We start from the raw sequence: 15,809 nt of genomic DNA on the forward strand, positions 1-15,809 counted from the left end.
GTTGCATGGTGTCATTGGTGCTATTGTGACCCAGGCATAGGGTGAACCCTGACATATGCAGCATGGGTATGACATTAGTGCTGTGTACCTCATAGTGTTTATGACAATGGCTGATGTTTGTAGCAACTATGGACAATCACATTTGACAGGATTGGAACATTTGTATTGATTTCAGGGGATTGATAACGTTGTCATCCTGAACCCTCTAATTTGGGTGTGTTTGATCCATGGGGATGTTACTGCCATTAGCTACTTGACCTACACACACAGCAGAGGTGGTAATGGCAACTGTTGTCAATGTTAAATTCCACTTGCAGATATGGCCTGAGGTTGTTAATTGGGCCCTAGTTCATGTAGGGAGAATATTGGCTGACGTGTGACAGCATGCCAGTTTAACGTTGTACCCTTCCCTCCTGGCCGCGCTTTATCTTTCCAGCATCCTTGGCATGGCAGCATACCCCCATGCAAAGGTTGTTGGTGTAGTGTAGTACCGTGCCCCAGGTTTCCTCCGAACAGGCCATGCCCCCGTACCGTGCCCCCTTACCCATGCCACTCCTTGAATATCATGACTTACATGCATTGTGTAGTAGGTATGTCCCCCCCCCCCCCCCACGGTTGCAGTGTTGTCTCCTGGTAGTCTGCGCTCTCCTGTCCTTGAATCCCTGTGACGATCTCCTCAGGGATGACGGCTGCCACCATCTCCTCCATGTGGTCCAGGGCCTCCTGCGGTGCTGGACTCCCACCTCCAGTCTGCAGTGCTGCCTTCCTGTTCCTGGCCATCTTTTCCTTGGTCCTGCGCTTGCAGTCATGCCAGCGTTTCTTGCACTCGATGACTGTTCTCCTTACTTCTGCCACACTGTTGATCTTGTCGACAATTTGTTGCCATATTGCCTCTCTCGTACTAATTGGCAGCTTTGAGGTGACAAACAGTTGGTGCTGGTGTTCCGTCACCTCTTTCACCAGAATTTCCTGCTCCTCTGCACTGAAGCAACACTTTCTTTTCTTCTTCTCCCTGTCCTGGGTCTTGTGTGGGTCCTCCTGGCGGGTTCCTGGTCTGTTGTCATATTCATGGGGTCTGTGCAAGCATCTGGGATCCATTTTGGATCTCCTCAGCTCATTTTGCTGTGTTTGCGCCGCTTTTTGATGCAATTGTGTCAAACAACTGCGTTTCCAGTTTGCGACGTCGTAAACCGGCTCACAGTAATTTCCGCTGCGGTTATGTTGTTTTTCTTTACGACGTGCCGCATTGGTTTGAGTGAAACAAAATGACTCACACCTGTGGTTTGCGCTGTCGTGCGTCAAAGTATAAATTTGATGCCAGAACAGCGCAAAGAAATGGCATTAGCCGGTGGTAAAAGTTTTGACGCAAAACTACGTCGGCGCAGTTTTGCGTCAAAAAGAATAAATATGTCCGAAAGTGAGGTTAACCTGTGACTTAAGTAGGCTGACCCACCTCTTCCATGCTATATGATGTAGTGGGCAGAAGCAAATTGTGAATGACACAACAACAGACCAATGGAGGAAGAGAGGTGGCCCACATTCCCTTCATGGAAGTGTATTATGCATATTTTAGTAAAATCAAAAGGTATTGGCTGATTCCAGACCTAAAAAAAGCAGTGGCAGCCTTTCCATGCTGGGTTTCAGAGGGCCCCACCAGAAATGTTCGACAGAAATATACTGAGTTGTCAGCTGCATCTTTCCAGGCCATCGGAATGACGAGAAAAAACATCAAACTGTGTATATGTGGTAGGATGAGTGATGCTGCAAGCATCAACGGGTTGAATTTTTTGTTATGGAGGTGCACTAGCCAAAGGCAGCCCTTACCTTCATATATGCAGTAAGAAGACTGAAGGCAGCCTGGTCTGGAATATTCTACTGTCCGGAAGTAAGTTGGGAGCTGAGTGCCTAAAACAGAGCAGGCCTAAAGAGAGGCTGATGCTTTTATCATTCTCAGGGTGTCATATGCAAAGTCCAAAAGCACAACAGATAGATACTAGATCTATCCTGTGGATATTCCCCGTGGACTGTCTAGTCCAACCCCACTTACAATGGACTGGGCTGGGGTGGGTGTGTATGCAGCACAAATGGCTCTAGATCAGGCCAAAAGGTGGCCTGAGTGGGAGGGTTCATACATAGGGCCACCAGTCGTGGAAAAGTATCTTGACCTCGATGGGCGCCAGTCCGTAAACCAACAGATAACTGGAGGACAGTCTACGTCTAACTTACAACTGCATAGGCTGAATTTCCGCTAGAATTTGCAAATTCACAGACTCAGTATTTGAAGGATTTTCTGACCCCAAATTTCACTACCAATTTTATCAAAAACCCCAAGTTTGCAAGCTTGTCCTCCTTAATCCAGAAAGGCACAGGATATTGGTGCTCCTAGTTTCAGCTCCCAGTTTTCCTTGGTGTGAGAATATCGGACCCAATTTTATCGCTGGAAAAACAGGCCGGTAAAATGACTTTAGGCATGGGTTGCAACAGCGAACAGGCCTCGGCTCACTTCCTCACCCACCACATTGTACAGCAAGGGGAGGGGAGTATGACATTTTCCCCTTCCCATGAAATTTCGTAATCTTCCCTGCTCTAACCTCAAAACCTTCTTCCTCTCACAATCCATCTAGTGGAGAGATCTAGCGTTTTATCAGAGTGGATTGTAATGTGTACCTTAAATCCCTCAGTGTACGGAATACAGTAGGGAATTCAGCCTGATAATTCTGGATTTACACCGTTATTCCCCAGCCTATGGGTTGAATTTGTAAATGCATGGTACTGGTGGGTATCACCACGTAGTACTGCCAATGGTACTGGTGCATACGTTGCGCCCTACAACTGTAACATGTCGGGAGGGCCCGCTCCTAAGGCCCGAGATAAATGAACACACCTGCACTGGGTTGAGGGTCTAGGGGAAAACTGCGTCAGCGCAGCCCCTACTTTATTACGTAAACTCGGTTCTGGGTTCCATCCGGACATGCGGAACTAGATACAAATAAAAGGAGTGTCCGGGTGGCTCTCTACATCCCTCCCATGTTTTACTTCACACAGAAGAGAAGAGAAACAGACCAGAAAACGAAGAACGCAAAGATGAGATACACGCACACAAAATACCAAAACAGAATAAAAGGATACAACGCCTCAGGGATGAAGCCCCTCTGGTGAGCAAGTAATGATGACCCAATGCTGTTTCCTAGGAACCTAAGGTACAGACAAAGGGGGTTATTCTAACTTTGGAGGAGTGTTAATCCGTCCCAAAAGTGACGGTAAAGTGACGGATATACCACCAGCCGTATTACGAGTTCCATAGGATATAATGGACTCGTAACACGGCTGGTGGTAAATCCGTCACTTTTCCGTCACTTTTGGGACTGATTAACACCTCCTCCAAAGTTAGAATAACCCCCAAAGTCTCTGAGCTGACTGTTCGGCACCAGGTTGGGGAGTAGATGATAACGTCCACCCCTAGGAAGGTATCCTTCTTGGCTGGCGTTTTCACCCAGAGGGTGTCGGGCACTTGGTGCCGCTACCGGAGCGTCCCCTCTCCATACCTCTTCAGTAGTGGGCTCAAACATTGAGTCGTCGACCTCTCCGTCTTCCCCAGACATGACTGGAATCCCTGCTCTCTTGAAGTGTGATGCGTTTCTGGTGACCCTCTGACTGCCTCGTGCGGCTGTCACCGTAGCACCCCTCACACAGACGACCTGCCAGGGTTCGGGCTCAAATGGAGTCTGGAATTTCCCTCCTGGCCGGCGATTCTTCACTACTACCTTGTCTCCTTCCTGACAGCTCCTGTATCGACCTCGCCGTTGCTCAGTGGCTTTACGATTAGTATGTTCTCTGCGCTGCTGAGTGGCTTCAACATCCAGCTCGGGTGATGTCCATTGAGGACCAGACGGAATGCAATCCCGAGGCGGAACTTTAAACATCAGTGTGGCCGGGGCTCACCCTGTAGTACTGTGAGGGGTCTGGCGATAAGCACTCAGAAATTCTTGTAGACATTTCTCACTGTCTTCTCTTTGTTCAACACCTATTCTGAGGGCTCGGTTTAGAGTTTGCATAAACCTTTCGACATCCCCATTAGGCTGCGGCCAATAGGGCATAACCTTGCGATGATGTATAGCTAACCCTTCGAGGTACGACCGAAACTCCTGTCCATGGAACAGTAGGCCATAGTCTTTTCTGACTTCTTCAGGGAGGCCAAACATGGCAAACGCGTTTTAAAGTACCGGCCTCACATTCCCAAACTCCGTGGAGGACATGACGTCAACAACGGGAAACTTCGTGCAAGAGTCAATGAGGACGACAGTCAGCCGCCCATCCGGGAAGCTCCCAAAGTCCATACTCACTTTTGTCCATGGCTTCAAACTAGCCGGCTCAGTGACCACTGGACAGCAGGGTGGTTCCCCTGATGTGATTACACAGGAATGGCATTTTCCCACCAATTCGTCCACCTGACTGTCCATGCCAGGGAACCACACCTTTGCCCTCAATCTTGCCTTGGTCTTTGCAGCCCCTTGATGGCCTTGATGTGCTAGCTCCACTACTTTGGCCCACAAACTCTGAGGCAGCACAATTCTCCTTCCTCGTAGGTCCAGTCCTTGCCCATCCGTGGACAATTCATCTTGCACCCTCCATATCCCTTGCATTGCTGCTTTACACTCGTGATTGGCCACTTTAGTCTTTTCCAGGAAAAGCTTCCATTTCCTGTGATCAAGTGCTTCTTTGACCTGGTTGAGTGCCGTATCCACCTTAGTGGCGTCCACAGTGTCTCTTACACTCAGGGCATTGGGGCATGCTGATTGCACCACCATATTGACAAATACCTCAGTGCTCTCCTCATCTTTCTCTTGAGAGTCATTGGTCGTGGTTGGTGATGGGTGGCGAGATAAGTAATCTGCCTGGTTGTTCACTACCGGCCGATAGATGACGGTAAACCGGTAGGGTTGCAGCAGAACAGTCCACCGCTCTATTCGCGGGGGTGCCAGATGAGGGCACCCGGCAAACAGTGCGACTAGAGGCTTGTGATCAGTCACCACCTGGAATTCTTGGCCATACAGATACAGGTGAAAATGTTTGCACGCCCACCGATTTGCCAAAGCCTCTCGTTCTATTTGGGCATATCGTGTTTCAACCGAAGACAATGCTCTGCTGACGTTTGCAACCGGAACCCACTCCTGCAGGTTTTGCTCCTGGAGAAGAACAGCACCCAGCCCTACTGGACTTGCATCCACTACCACCTCAGTTCGTTGGTAAGGGTTAAAGTAAGCCATTGTTGACTTGTCTAACAGCGCTGTCTTGATGTCAGCAAACGCCTTGCCCGCCATTGGGCTCCATTCCCACCGATGCCCAGTTTTTGTGAGCTGTCTGAGGGGCTCCGCCATGGTCGCAAGTTGCGGAATAAACCTTCCACAATAGGTTGCCATGCCCAGGAAGCTTCTAACTTCTGTGGTGTTCTTCGGAATCAGCACTTGACGGATGGCATCCGCTTTACGAGGGTCCACTTGTAGACCATCTTTTGAAAAAACATAGCCGAAAAACTCCACTGACGTCTGATAGAACGCACACTTTTTCTTGTGGAGTGTTAACCCTGCCTCTGATAACCTCTGCAGTGTAGCCCTGAGGTGTCAATGATGTTCTTCTCGGGTTTTGGAGTAGATGAGGATGTCATCACTCAAATTGATCACCCCTTGCACTCCTGAGAGCATCTCCCTAATCACATTTTGGAATACTTCGGCGGCCGAAGATACCCCAAAGCTCAGTCTCTTGTATCGCCGAAGTCCCACAAGTGTTGAAAAAGTAGTGATATTCCTACTGTCAGGTTCCAGCTCCAGCTGATGGTACTCGGCATTGAGGTCCAATTTCTAGAATCACTGTGCACCATTCAGATCCGTTGTGATATCATCCATTGTAGGCATTATATGCCGCTCTCTTTTAATGGCCTTATTGGGGAGGCGCATATCGACACACAGACGGATGGCGCAAGGTTGCCTGGGTTTCGGCGCTATTACCAACGGCGACACCCACGGTGTGGGCCCTTCTACCTTCTCGATCACTCCTTGATCTTCCAGCAGCTGTAGTTCCTTTTCCACGGCTGGTCGCAGATGAAACGGAACGCGTCGGTGTCTGAGGGCAACGGGCGTAACTCTATGATCTATGTGTAACTTGACATTTTTACCTTTGAGTCGCCCCAGTCCTTCAAAGAGCTGCGGAAATTCGTTAACCAAGCGTTCAGTGTGGGAGTCATATACTTGTTGCGCGAAAAATACTAATTCTAGCTCTTCCACGGTGTGGCACCCCAACAGAGTGCCTCGGTCTCCAGCTACCACGTAGAACCTTGCCTTTTTTGACACCTGCCCGCTGGACACTGCCACCTCCACCGTGCCCTTTAGAGGAAGCGGCTCTCGCCCCCATAGTTGTAAATTTTAGTGGTAGTTGGGGCAAGCGATGGTGCTGGGGTCAACTGCCTGAACAGAGTCTCATCCTTCACATTCACAGATGCTCCTGTATCTATGAGCACCGACTTGCCGTTGATCTGGACGTTGCTCATGTGTGGAGGTTGCTTTTTCTGTTGCCTCCCACCCGTGAACAAGATCACAAAAATGTCTTCGTCTTCATCCTCTTCGAAGACTGGAGTTCTCTGAGCCGTGGTCTCACCAGACGCATCAGTCTCTTTGGTCACGCTTCTAACCTTGGTGTCCCTTCCTTTCTGGTTTCCTTGCCAGCCTTTACCTGACCTGCACACTCTCGCAAAGTGGTTATCTTTGCCTCACTTGTCACGTTTTTCCTTTCGCTGGGTACATCATTGGTGGTTTGTGATCATACCCACAGCTTCTGCAGGTGCGTGCGCTCTGTCTGCCAAAGTTCGCCTTTCGTCCTGAGGGTTGACGAGTTTGGATGGCATCTACCTGCTCTTCTTTCACCTGGACTGGATGTGGGGTTGACGCAGCTGCCAGTGATTGTCCCCTTACTGCTGCCATGGCATCCGCCCTCACCGCTGATAGCTCGTGTGAACACGCCAACACCAAGATGTCATCGAGGGGCATACCTTGCTGGCGTAGGATGAGCTTCCTTAGTGCATTCAATCGGCATCCTTGAATAATCTGTGCTCGATCTCCTCTTGTTGATTGAGGCCTACACATGAGCTTGCTAGTTTCCTTTGTCATGCGTAGAACATGTCCATTGACTCAACATCAGTTTGTTGAGCCTGCCGGAGTTTGAAACGCTCAAAATCTGAATTTAGTTGTGGGTCAAAATGCTTGTTCAGAGCTTCCACTGCCGCATTGAAGTCCGACTTATCGCCAGTGTTAGGGAGTGCATCAAACAATTCTTGCAGCTCATCTCCTCCCATGAGCAGCATGAGAGATCTGCGCACGGCTCCGTCTGTCTCTCTTGTAGCGCAGAAGTAATTTTCTAATCGGTTTAACCATAGGCGCCATCTTGGCGAGGCTGTGGCCGGGTCAATCAGTTGGCTGAATGGGGGCAGCACCGTAAATGAGGAGTGAGCCCTGGGCCCTGCTTGCACGGGCAACTGGGGGTTTTCCTGCGGTGGGGCACTCATGATGTTCCTATTCTTATTATAGTGGTACCTCTTTTTTTTTTTACATGTGATCTTTCCTCCCTGGAGTGTCCTGTACCTTTGATGTGTTGTACCACCTCCTCTGTCCTTTTGTAAATATCTATAGATAAATATATTCTTTTTTTCTCTCTCTGGGGCTGCACTTGATTATTATTATTCTCTTTGTTTTGCTTTTTTTCCCTTTCTCTTTTTATTATTATTTTTAATATATTTTTGTGCTGTGTTCCCCTCTGTGGGGAGCACAGCCTGAGCGGCGCGCTGCCTGGAGGTGGGGTGTGCGCGTGTGTTGAACCGCGCACAGCCCCCACGTGATGCTGCAGGGTAGGAGCGCTGTCTTCGCTCCAGTGCCGAGGGTGAAGCCGCTTGCAATCTTTTCTTTGCCGCGTGCGCCTTTCAGGCAGCGGCAAAATCCTTACGGGGTTCCGGGACACGGGAGATTCTTGTCAGAAAGGAGGCGGGGCACGCCTCACAGACCAGGGCGCTGCGCACTTCTTGCCTGTTCGGCCGAGCGCCCGCCTGGTCGCACACTCCCTCAACACCTTTTCCAGCTGGGCACGAAGTCACTGCCCGTCTTGTTATTTTTCCGCTGCCACGCGGGGTGAAAGATAGCCCGCTCGTCGCCACTGTAACATGTCTGGAGGGCCCGCTCCTAAGGCCCGAGGTAAATGAACACACGTGCACTGGGTTGAGGGTCTAGGGGAAAACTGCGTCAGCGCAGCCCCTACTTTATTACATAAACTCGGTTCCGCGTTCCATCCGGACACGCGTAACTGGATACAAATAAAAGGAGAGTCTGGGTGGCTCTCTACAACAACTACCGCGGGACTCTTAATCGGGCCTGAGTGTTCATTTGTGTGTATTCACAAACATTCATGAACAATCTCAATGAATTTTCCAGATTATTTACATACTTAAATTTAGTCCTGTGAAAAGTTTTAATAATTTTGCAAATAAGGAGGGGGGGGAGTGAATCAATCATATAGATTTTTTTTGCAAAAGACTTTTATCCAAATGTGCATCGATACAGTTCTACAATACCCATTCAACGGATTGTCTCCACAGCAGACAATCCGCAAGTGTAAGTGCAGATAATGGTTTGTATATCTGAAAATGTCCTGTCGATACTAAGCATCCCTGGAAAGGCTTTGACCTTTGTTGCCTGAGTTCATTTTAAAATATCATGTCATTTTATTACAGGTGGCTCATTCGCGGTGGTGAGGAGAGATTACCTTCAGGCCGGCACCAGTGTGACTGATGTCACTTTTTAATGTCCAGTATTCCTGACCTGCTATATAGTTTTTTGTAATATGAATTTACTTTATTGTCCAATCTTGAGTCATTTGTTTCTCATCATCGAGGTAGAGGTTTTCATGACCGTGGTAAACATATATTTTCATTTAACTCGCCTTTTCTCTCATTTAGGTATAGAGTATATGATCTGCCGTACACTGTTAATACCAAGCCTTTATGGAAAAATGTGAACCCCAGGATCGATGATAAGCTTCAGTTCACAACGCTGAATGCATCCCACGAGTTTCTGAATTACCTGCAGAAAAATGCTCTGGTGGTTGATCTGTGGGGACTGCAAGGTATTCTCCAGTGATGTGTCTCTGTGGTTGATGTGATCATGTGTACTCTTCAAATCAGTTTCAATCAGAAAAGCTTGAATTAGGCTTCCCCACTGTGAATTCTTCAGGGTAGCATTCTAGTCCATCAGTTTAGAATGTCTGTGACTAGCCCAGCATGCTAAGCGAAATTCCATCAGAATGTGTAGTTCCTTGCACTACCATTCAGAGGAAATGTGACCTATCAGTTCAGGTGTCACTGTCTCTTGTGAGGGTAGGGACAAGTTTGATCACGACATATATATATATAGTCCTTGACTGTAAAGGCACCGATGAGCTAAATGTGGTGGAATGGAATGGTACACACTGATTCAACCTTTTTCACCCGTGCCTTTTGACGTCGAGCCTACCACACAGCACAGGCTGTGTGGTAGGCTCACAAAAGACATATTGTGGGCTTACATCCCACCTATTGCTCACTATTGGTTGGCTTTATCGTGACTGTTATTTGATTCTTATTCTGTGTCTTTTGTTGTCCATCTTGTGTTGTTCCTTCTTGAAGCGTTGCCTCTGCACCATCTCCTTGACTGGGTTTCTTTTTTTAACATAAAGTAATTTTAATTACAATATGCTATTCCAACTCCCACTGCACACAGCCTTTGGCCGTGCGTGGTGGGGTCGGTTGCAAGGCCTGGCCTGCGGGCAAGACTTGCAGCCAAGCGCTTATAACCACCTAGCCCCGCACCACACATGGCCTCTGGCTGTGCATAGCACAGGTTGGCCACAGGGCCTGTCTCTGTCTGTGGATCTGTGAAAGGATGCGTGAGTGTCTGTGTGGGTCTGAAAGTGGGTGGGTGAGTCTATGAGTGGGTGTGTGAGTTGGTGCATGAGTCTCTGAGTGCATGTATGAGTGAATTAATTAGTGTATGAATGAGTCTGTGTTTTTTCTTCAAATGATTTCAGATTTGCAAATATTTTGCGAATACTTAGGGAAAATTCATGAATTTCCTCAAATATCAGAGTACCTTCACCCTGATTCCTTATGCCACTTTCACTTTGGATTTTCAATCCGGGGACCGTGTCCAATGAAATAAAATGACGGCTGCAACTCTCTAGTCAGGTTGTGGGCAGCCTATTACAGCTCCTCTTTTTTGCATGCGTATTTGCGAAAATATGTGAATTTTCGTGATTCATTTGCGAAAAATCTGCTGCCCTGGATATACACATTTATTTTCCCTTTAATATCTCAAAACTACTGAGTGGATTTACACCAAATAAGTGAAACCGTGATCTGTGTACCGAAAGCTAGCTTTATGCCAAATTTGGTGTAATTCTGTCTAGCGGTTCGGGCTGTAGTCATGTCTGAAGGTCCTATGGAAATTAACATGGAAAATGCAATGTCACCCCCCCATTTTTACTTGACTCCTGCTTGACGGATCACCCTAAAACTTTCCATGCGCAAAAGGAATCACCGGGCAGCTTTTTAAAAAAAACAATTCTGTAAAGATTCGTCAAACGGTGGCAAAGATATAGGCAAGTCGAAAAACGCTTTTTCTATGGAAACATGGTCCTAACTATAACTACTTACTGGCGACCGCCACTAGGTTTTTTATATATATATATATGTGTATATATATATATATATATATATGTATATGGATACATATATATAGATATATACATGTCTCTATATATATATATATATATGTTATAATAGTATATATATATATATATATATATATATATATATATGTATATGGATACATATATATGTATATACACATATCTATCTATATATATATATATATTTTGGAGGGCTAGGCTGCAAGTTGATGCCAGCCCTCCACAAAACGTAATTTGTTTTTTATTGACTGATTTAAGGAACATCTGCTATCTTTGATCAGTCAGTAAAAAAGTAAAAGAGAAGTGCACCGGTATCATTCTATACATACATGTGCCCGTGTATGGAGACGCATGTGTGTGCCTGCAGAATGATGAGACCTCCAATTTAAATAAAATCAACAAAAGCAATGCTTTTTACCAATGTGGTTCCGAGGTGGTCCAAAAGGAGAAACGTTTTGGGTTTGCCAATGCTTGTTAAGTATAAGTGGCTTGGTAAGTTGCCCTAAGTGGCAAAAGTATATCTCGACAAAGATCCTGAGCTAGCAATTTGGACTAAACCTACACCTCATTGATGGGCAAAATAAGACAAAAACAAATCTAGATTTTCTTGTGACTCTGTTTTGGCGGCCTCTTTTGGTGTGAGACCTATATTGATTTGCTTGTGGTTGGTTCACATCTAATGGCACAGGCGAGCTGTAAAAACGGTTTATAAAATGTGCCTAGAGAAGTTACTAGTGGTTCAGATTGCTTAAACTATTTCTGTTCATCTCTATTTTGTTGCCCAAACGGCATGTGTGTGCCTGCAGAATGATGAGACCTCCAATTTAAATAAAATCAACAATAGCAATGCTTTTTACCAATGTGGTTCCGAGGTGGTCCAAAAGGAGACCCTGTTTAAATTCCCAAATGTGTCTTTGAAGTGGTGGAGACTTCGAAGAGTGGCTTAGAAGTCCACAAGGTCCCCTTTCGGTTCCATCCTGTCTGCCAGGTTCCCAGTAGGGGGTGTGGCAGTCCTTTGTGTGAGGGCAGCCACTGTCTTTTGACATGTAAGTGCCAGGCCCTCCATCCTCCCAGCCCAAGAAGACCCATTCAGTATGCAGATGTGTGCAGGTGTGACTGAGCATCCTGTGTTTGGGGTTGTCTGAGTGAAATGCACAAGGGAGCTGTCAACTAACCCAGCCAGACTTGGATTGTAAGGCACAGAAGGAAGTGAAGAGAAATGCTCACTTTCTAAAAGTGGCATTTCTAAAATAGTAATATTAAATCCAACTTCACCAGTCAGCAGGATTTTGTATTACCATTCTGGCCATACTAAATTAGACCTTGTTACTCCTTTCAGATCAGAATCTACCACTCAAACAGTATATGAGGGTAGCTCTAATGTTAGCCTATGAAAGGAGCAGGCCTCACAGCAGTGTAAAACGAATTTAGGAGTTTTACACTACCAGGTCATATAAACTACACAGGTACATGTCCTGCCTTTTCCCTACATAGCACCCTAAAACCTATGGGTTACCTAGGGCCTACCTTAGGGGTGACTTATATGTAGACAAAGGGGAGTTTAAGGCTTGGTAAGTACTTTTAAATGCCATGTCGAAATGGCAGTGAAACGGCACACACGGGCATTACAATGGCAGGCCTGAGGCATGGTTAGGGGGCTACTTATGTGGGTGGCACAATCAGTGCTGCAGGTCCACTAGTAGCATTTAATCTACAGGCCATGGGCACATGTGGTGCACTATTTCTAGGGACTTATAAGTAAATTAAATAAGGCATCTGGGTATGAGACAATGTCACCATTTTTTGAGGGAGAGAGCATATGCACTTTAGCATTGGTTAGCAGTTGTAAAATGCGCAGAGTCCTAAAACCAGCAAAAACTCTGTCAAAAAGTGGAGGGAGGCAGGCAAAAAGTTGAGGGTGACCACTCTAAGGCTGTCAGTTCTAACAACAGCCCATTGACACTTATTTGCGTTAACACCTCAAGGAACACAACTTCATATATAGTGTCACTTACATGCAGATTAACGATAGATGTTCATGTAAGTACTAGATATTTTGATGGAAGTTATCGCTTTAAAAACTGATTGAAAAAATGTGTGTGTAATGCTTTGCTCCAAATGTTTTGTACCACCACAGTTGTAATAATTAAACATAACATGTAGTAATCCTTTGCAAGATGGTGAAGACTACTATACCATGGCTTGAAATCCTTTCTGTGACCACATCAGCCCCAGAGTCGGTTCAGTTCTTGATACTTTCACATTGCGATCTTACTTGACACTAACATGTCAATGGACCCCTGTGGCGTCTATGTCAAATAAATATATATTTCAGTGGCAACAGAGCAGCTTTATGCCAGAGTGTAATCAGAACCTTTGCATAGACACCTGACTTCCCAAAAAGAGTCTCTTGGAATGATATATGTGCCCTAATTATCAAGCCTCGTAATTCTTAGGTCAGTAGCCCCTGTTTCAGCTCTCCTCTCCTCAAAGAATCAGGGTTGTGCCCTGTACGGAGTGCTGTGAACTAACCAATACATATAATAATGCACAGGGGCACCAAAGCGTCTGTGCTTTAGATGTGCCAGTTCAAGAACAAGATTCAAATTAATAGATTAGTCATTATTACATTCAGCCTGTTCAGTGGCATGAATACCAGACAAGTTTAACACATTGCCCCATTGTTAATGGCCTACCTATGAAAAAAGGATACCTTTGAATTCACATTTTCTTCATTTGCATGTTCAAGCAGTAAACTCAAAACAGAAACATTAATTTCTATCTTATCCAACACTTTGTTTTTTAATGTTTTCTTTTAATGTTACTGTCCTGATGGGAGCCATATGTGAAACCACTATGGAAAAAGGGAGGAGTTCCTTTGTCAACTTTGTCATTGTTTTTCTTTTTCTTTTAGGGGGGCTTGGGAGGCGTAAGTCTCAGACCGGGGAGTCCTGTATACATATTTTTACAGCCCTTTATTTCAGAAGGTTATTGTAGTCATTTCAAGAAACAAGGGGCCTGATTCTGACCATGGCGGCCGGTGACCGCCAGGGTCACTGGCCACGGGAGCACCGCCGACAGGCTGGCGGTGCTCCGAAGGGCATTCTGACCACGGCGGTTCAGCCGCGGTCAGAAAGGGTAAACCGGCGGTCACCCGCCGGTTTACCGCTGCCCTTCTGAATCCTCCATGGCGGCGGAGCACGCTCCGCCGCCATGGGGATTCAGACACCCCCTACCGCCATCCTGTTCATGGCGGGAAACCCGCCATGAACAGGATGGCGGTAGGGGGTGCCGCGGGGCCCCTGGGGGCCCCTGCAGTGCCCATGCCAATAGCATGGGCACTGCAGGGGCCCCCGTAAGAGGGCCCCGCAAAGTATTTCAGTGTCTGCTATGCAGACACTGAAATACGCGACGGGTGCCACTGCACCCGTCGCACCTTCCCACTACGCCGGCTCAATTCTGAGCCGGCCTCCTCGTGGGAAGGTTGATTTGCCCTGGGCTGGCGGGCGGCCTTTTGGCGGCCGCCCGCCAGCCCAGGGCAAATCTCAGAATCACTGCAGCGGTCTTTCGACCGCGGTGCGGTGTTCTGACGGGGTTACTAATGACCCCCCAATGTGTTTGAGATTATTAAAACTCAATTACTTGTGAAAGAAGTGGCCAGTTATCTACAGTTGGTGAATGCTGTTGTACCATGGATATGTTGTCCCTTCACAAGGCTAAAACGTAAGGTTGTGTGCTCCTTACTGATTGTACAGTTAATATAAGTGAAACATCCATGTTGTTTTTAATTACTCCTTTTTCCTGTAAGGGCACACTTATCGTGGCTCTACAAGGGACTTTTTTCGACTCAAATTCCATTGTAGAATATCTACCATGCTTTAAAAATAAAAGTGTTGACTCTTTTTTAATATGCACAAATAGCTAGACTGTATGTCACTTTATGAATTTAGCCACATACCAATGAATATCTGCCCTATATCCCACAATACGTAGTGAGCATAGATGTTGCTTCAAACAGGGGTCATTTGTGAGAAAATAGTTGTATTGTACCTATCACTACTGTAGTGTCCTCCTGAGCCTGGGTACCTGCCAATAACTACACCACACACAGAGCTTGGCATTGCACGTCTTTATTCATCTGCGTGTAACCGCAAACAACATTTTAAACCTGCATTCAGTTCACAATACTCACAGTTATACAGCGTCCATCAGGAGCCAAAATGGTTCTGTCATTGCTAACTCACATGACACTACACCTCTGTTAAATTAAAAAAAAGTTTTTTTTACCAACTATATACACAATCATAGCTCTTCAATGAGTCTTTGTGGCGCTCTGATCACATGTCCTAATTGTGTCTTCGGAAACTGGGGATAGGCAGTAGAAGTGTCCGTGATCTGCAATGGAGATGTAGGAACAACAGCAGCCAGGGGGTTTCACTTGTCCATTCAGACCCAGTCTCTACATTGACATTAGTACCTGATGAGCAATGAGCCACATGTCGGAAATGTAAGGAACGTCGCTTAATGACTTCCCAGGACGTTGGGCAGTCACCATGTGTCTTTTGCTGATCACAACATGAAATGGCTCAGCATTGAAGGGAGCATCAGATTTTCATTTTTGAGACTGATGAACAAGCACCCGATCTCCTCTAGTGCACATAATGTTTTTTGCATGTCGGCGCTTGTCTGCATAGACCTTCATTTTTCTTTTACGATCCAAGTCTTTTAGGCAAATTTCCTTTTGGTCTATTGCAGTAACTTGGTCATCATGGCTCTCTTGAACATCAAGTTTGCAGGGCCTTTCACCTGTGGTCAAGTGAGGGTCGAACAATAAGCTCGAAGAGTAGAATTCAAGACAGTCTTAAAGTTGAGCTTTCCCAATACTGCACCCTGAACCGCTTTCTTAAGTGTATTCATGAAACGTTCGACAAGGCCATTGGCCTGTGGCCAAAAAGGTGTGCTCTTCTGATGCTTCACATTAAGATGACTGAGAAAGTCTCTGAATTCTTGACTGTTGAAAGGTGGGCTGTTGTTAGATTTTAAGGAAC

At 46.4% G+C, this 15,809-nt stretch overlaps 1 protein-coding gene across 1 annotated transcript in view; it reads left to right on the forward strand.

Moving 5' to 3' along the window:
* LOC138297073 (kinesin-like protein KIF28) overlaps window positions 1-9,176 on the forward strand; it is a 783,037-nt gene extending 773,861 nt beyond the window's left edge. Inside the window, exon 19 of the mRNA XM_069236578.1 lies at window positions 8,996-9,176. Coding sequence (XP_069092679.1) covers window positions 8,996-9,176 — 181 coding nt within the window. The remainder of the gene's footprint in view (window positions 1-8,995) is intronic.
* Window positions 9,177-15,809: the final 6,633 nt, after the last annotated feature.

Source organism: Pleurodeles waltl, chromosome 5 (genome assembly GCF_031143425.1).
Source record: "Pleurodeles waltl isolate 20211129_DDA chromosome 5, aPleWal1.hap1.20221129, whole genome shotgun sequence".
NCBI lineage: Eukaryota > Metazoa > Chordata > Amphibia > Caudata > Salamandridae > Pleurodeles > Pleurodeles waltl.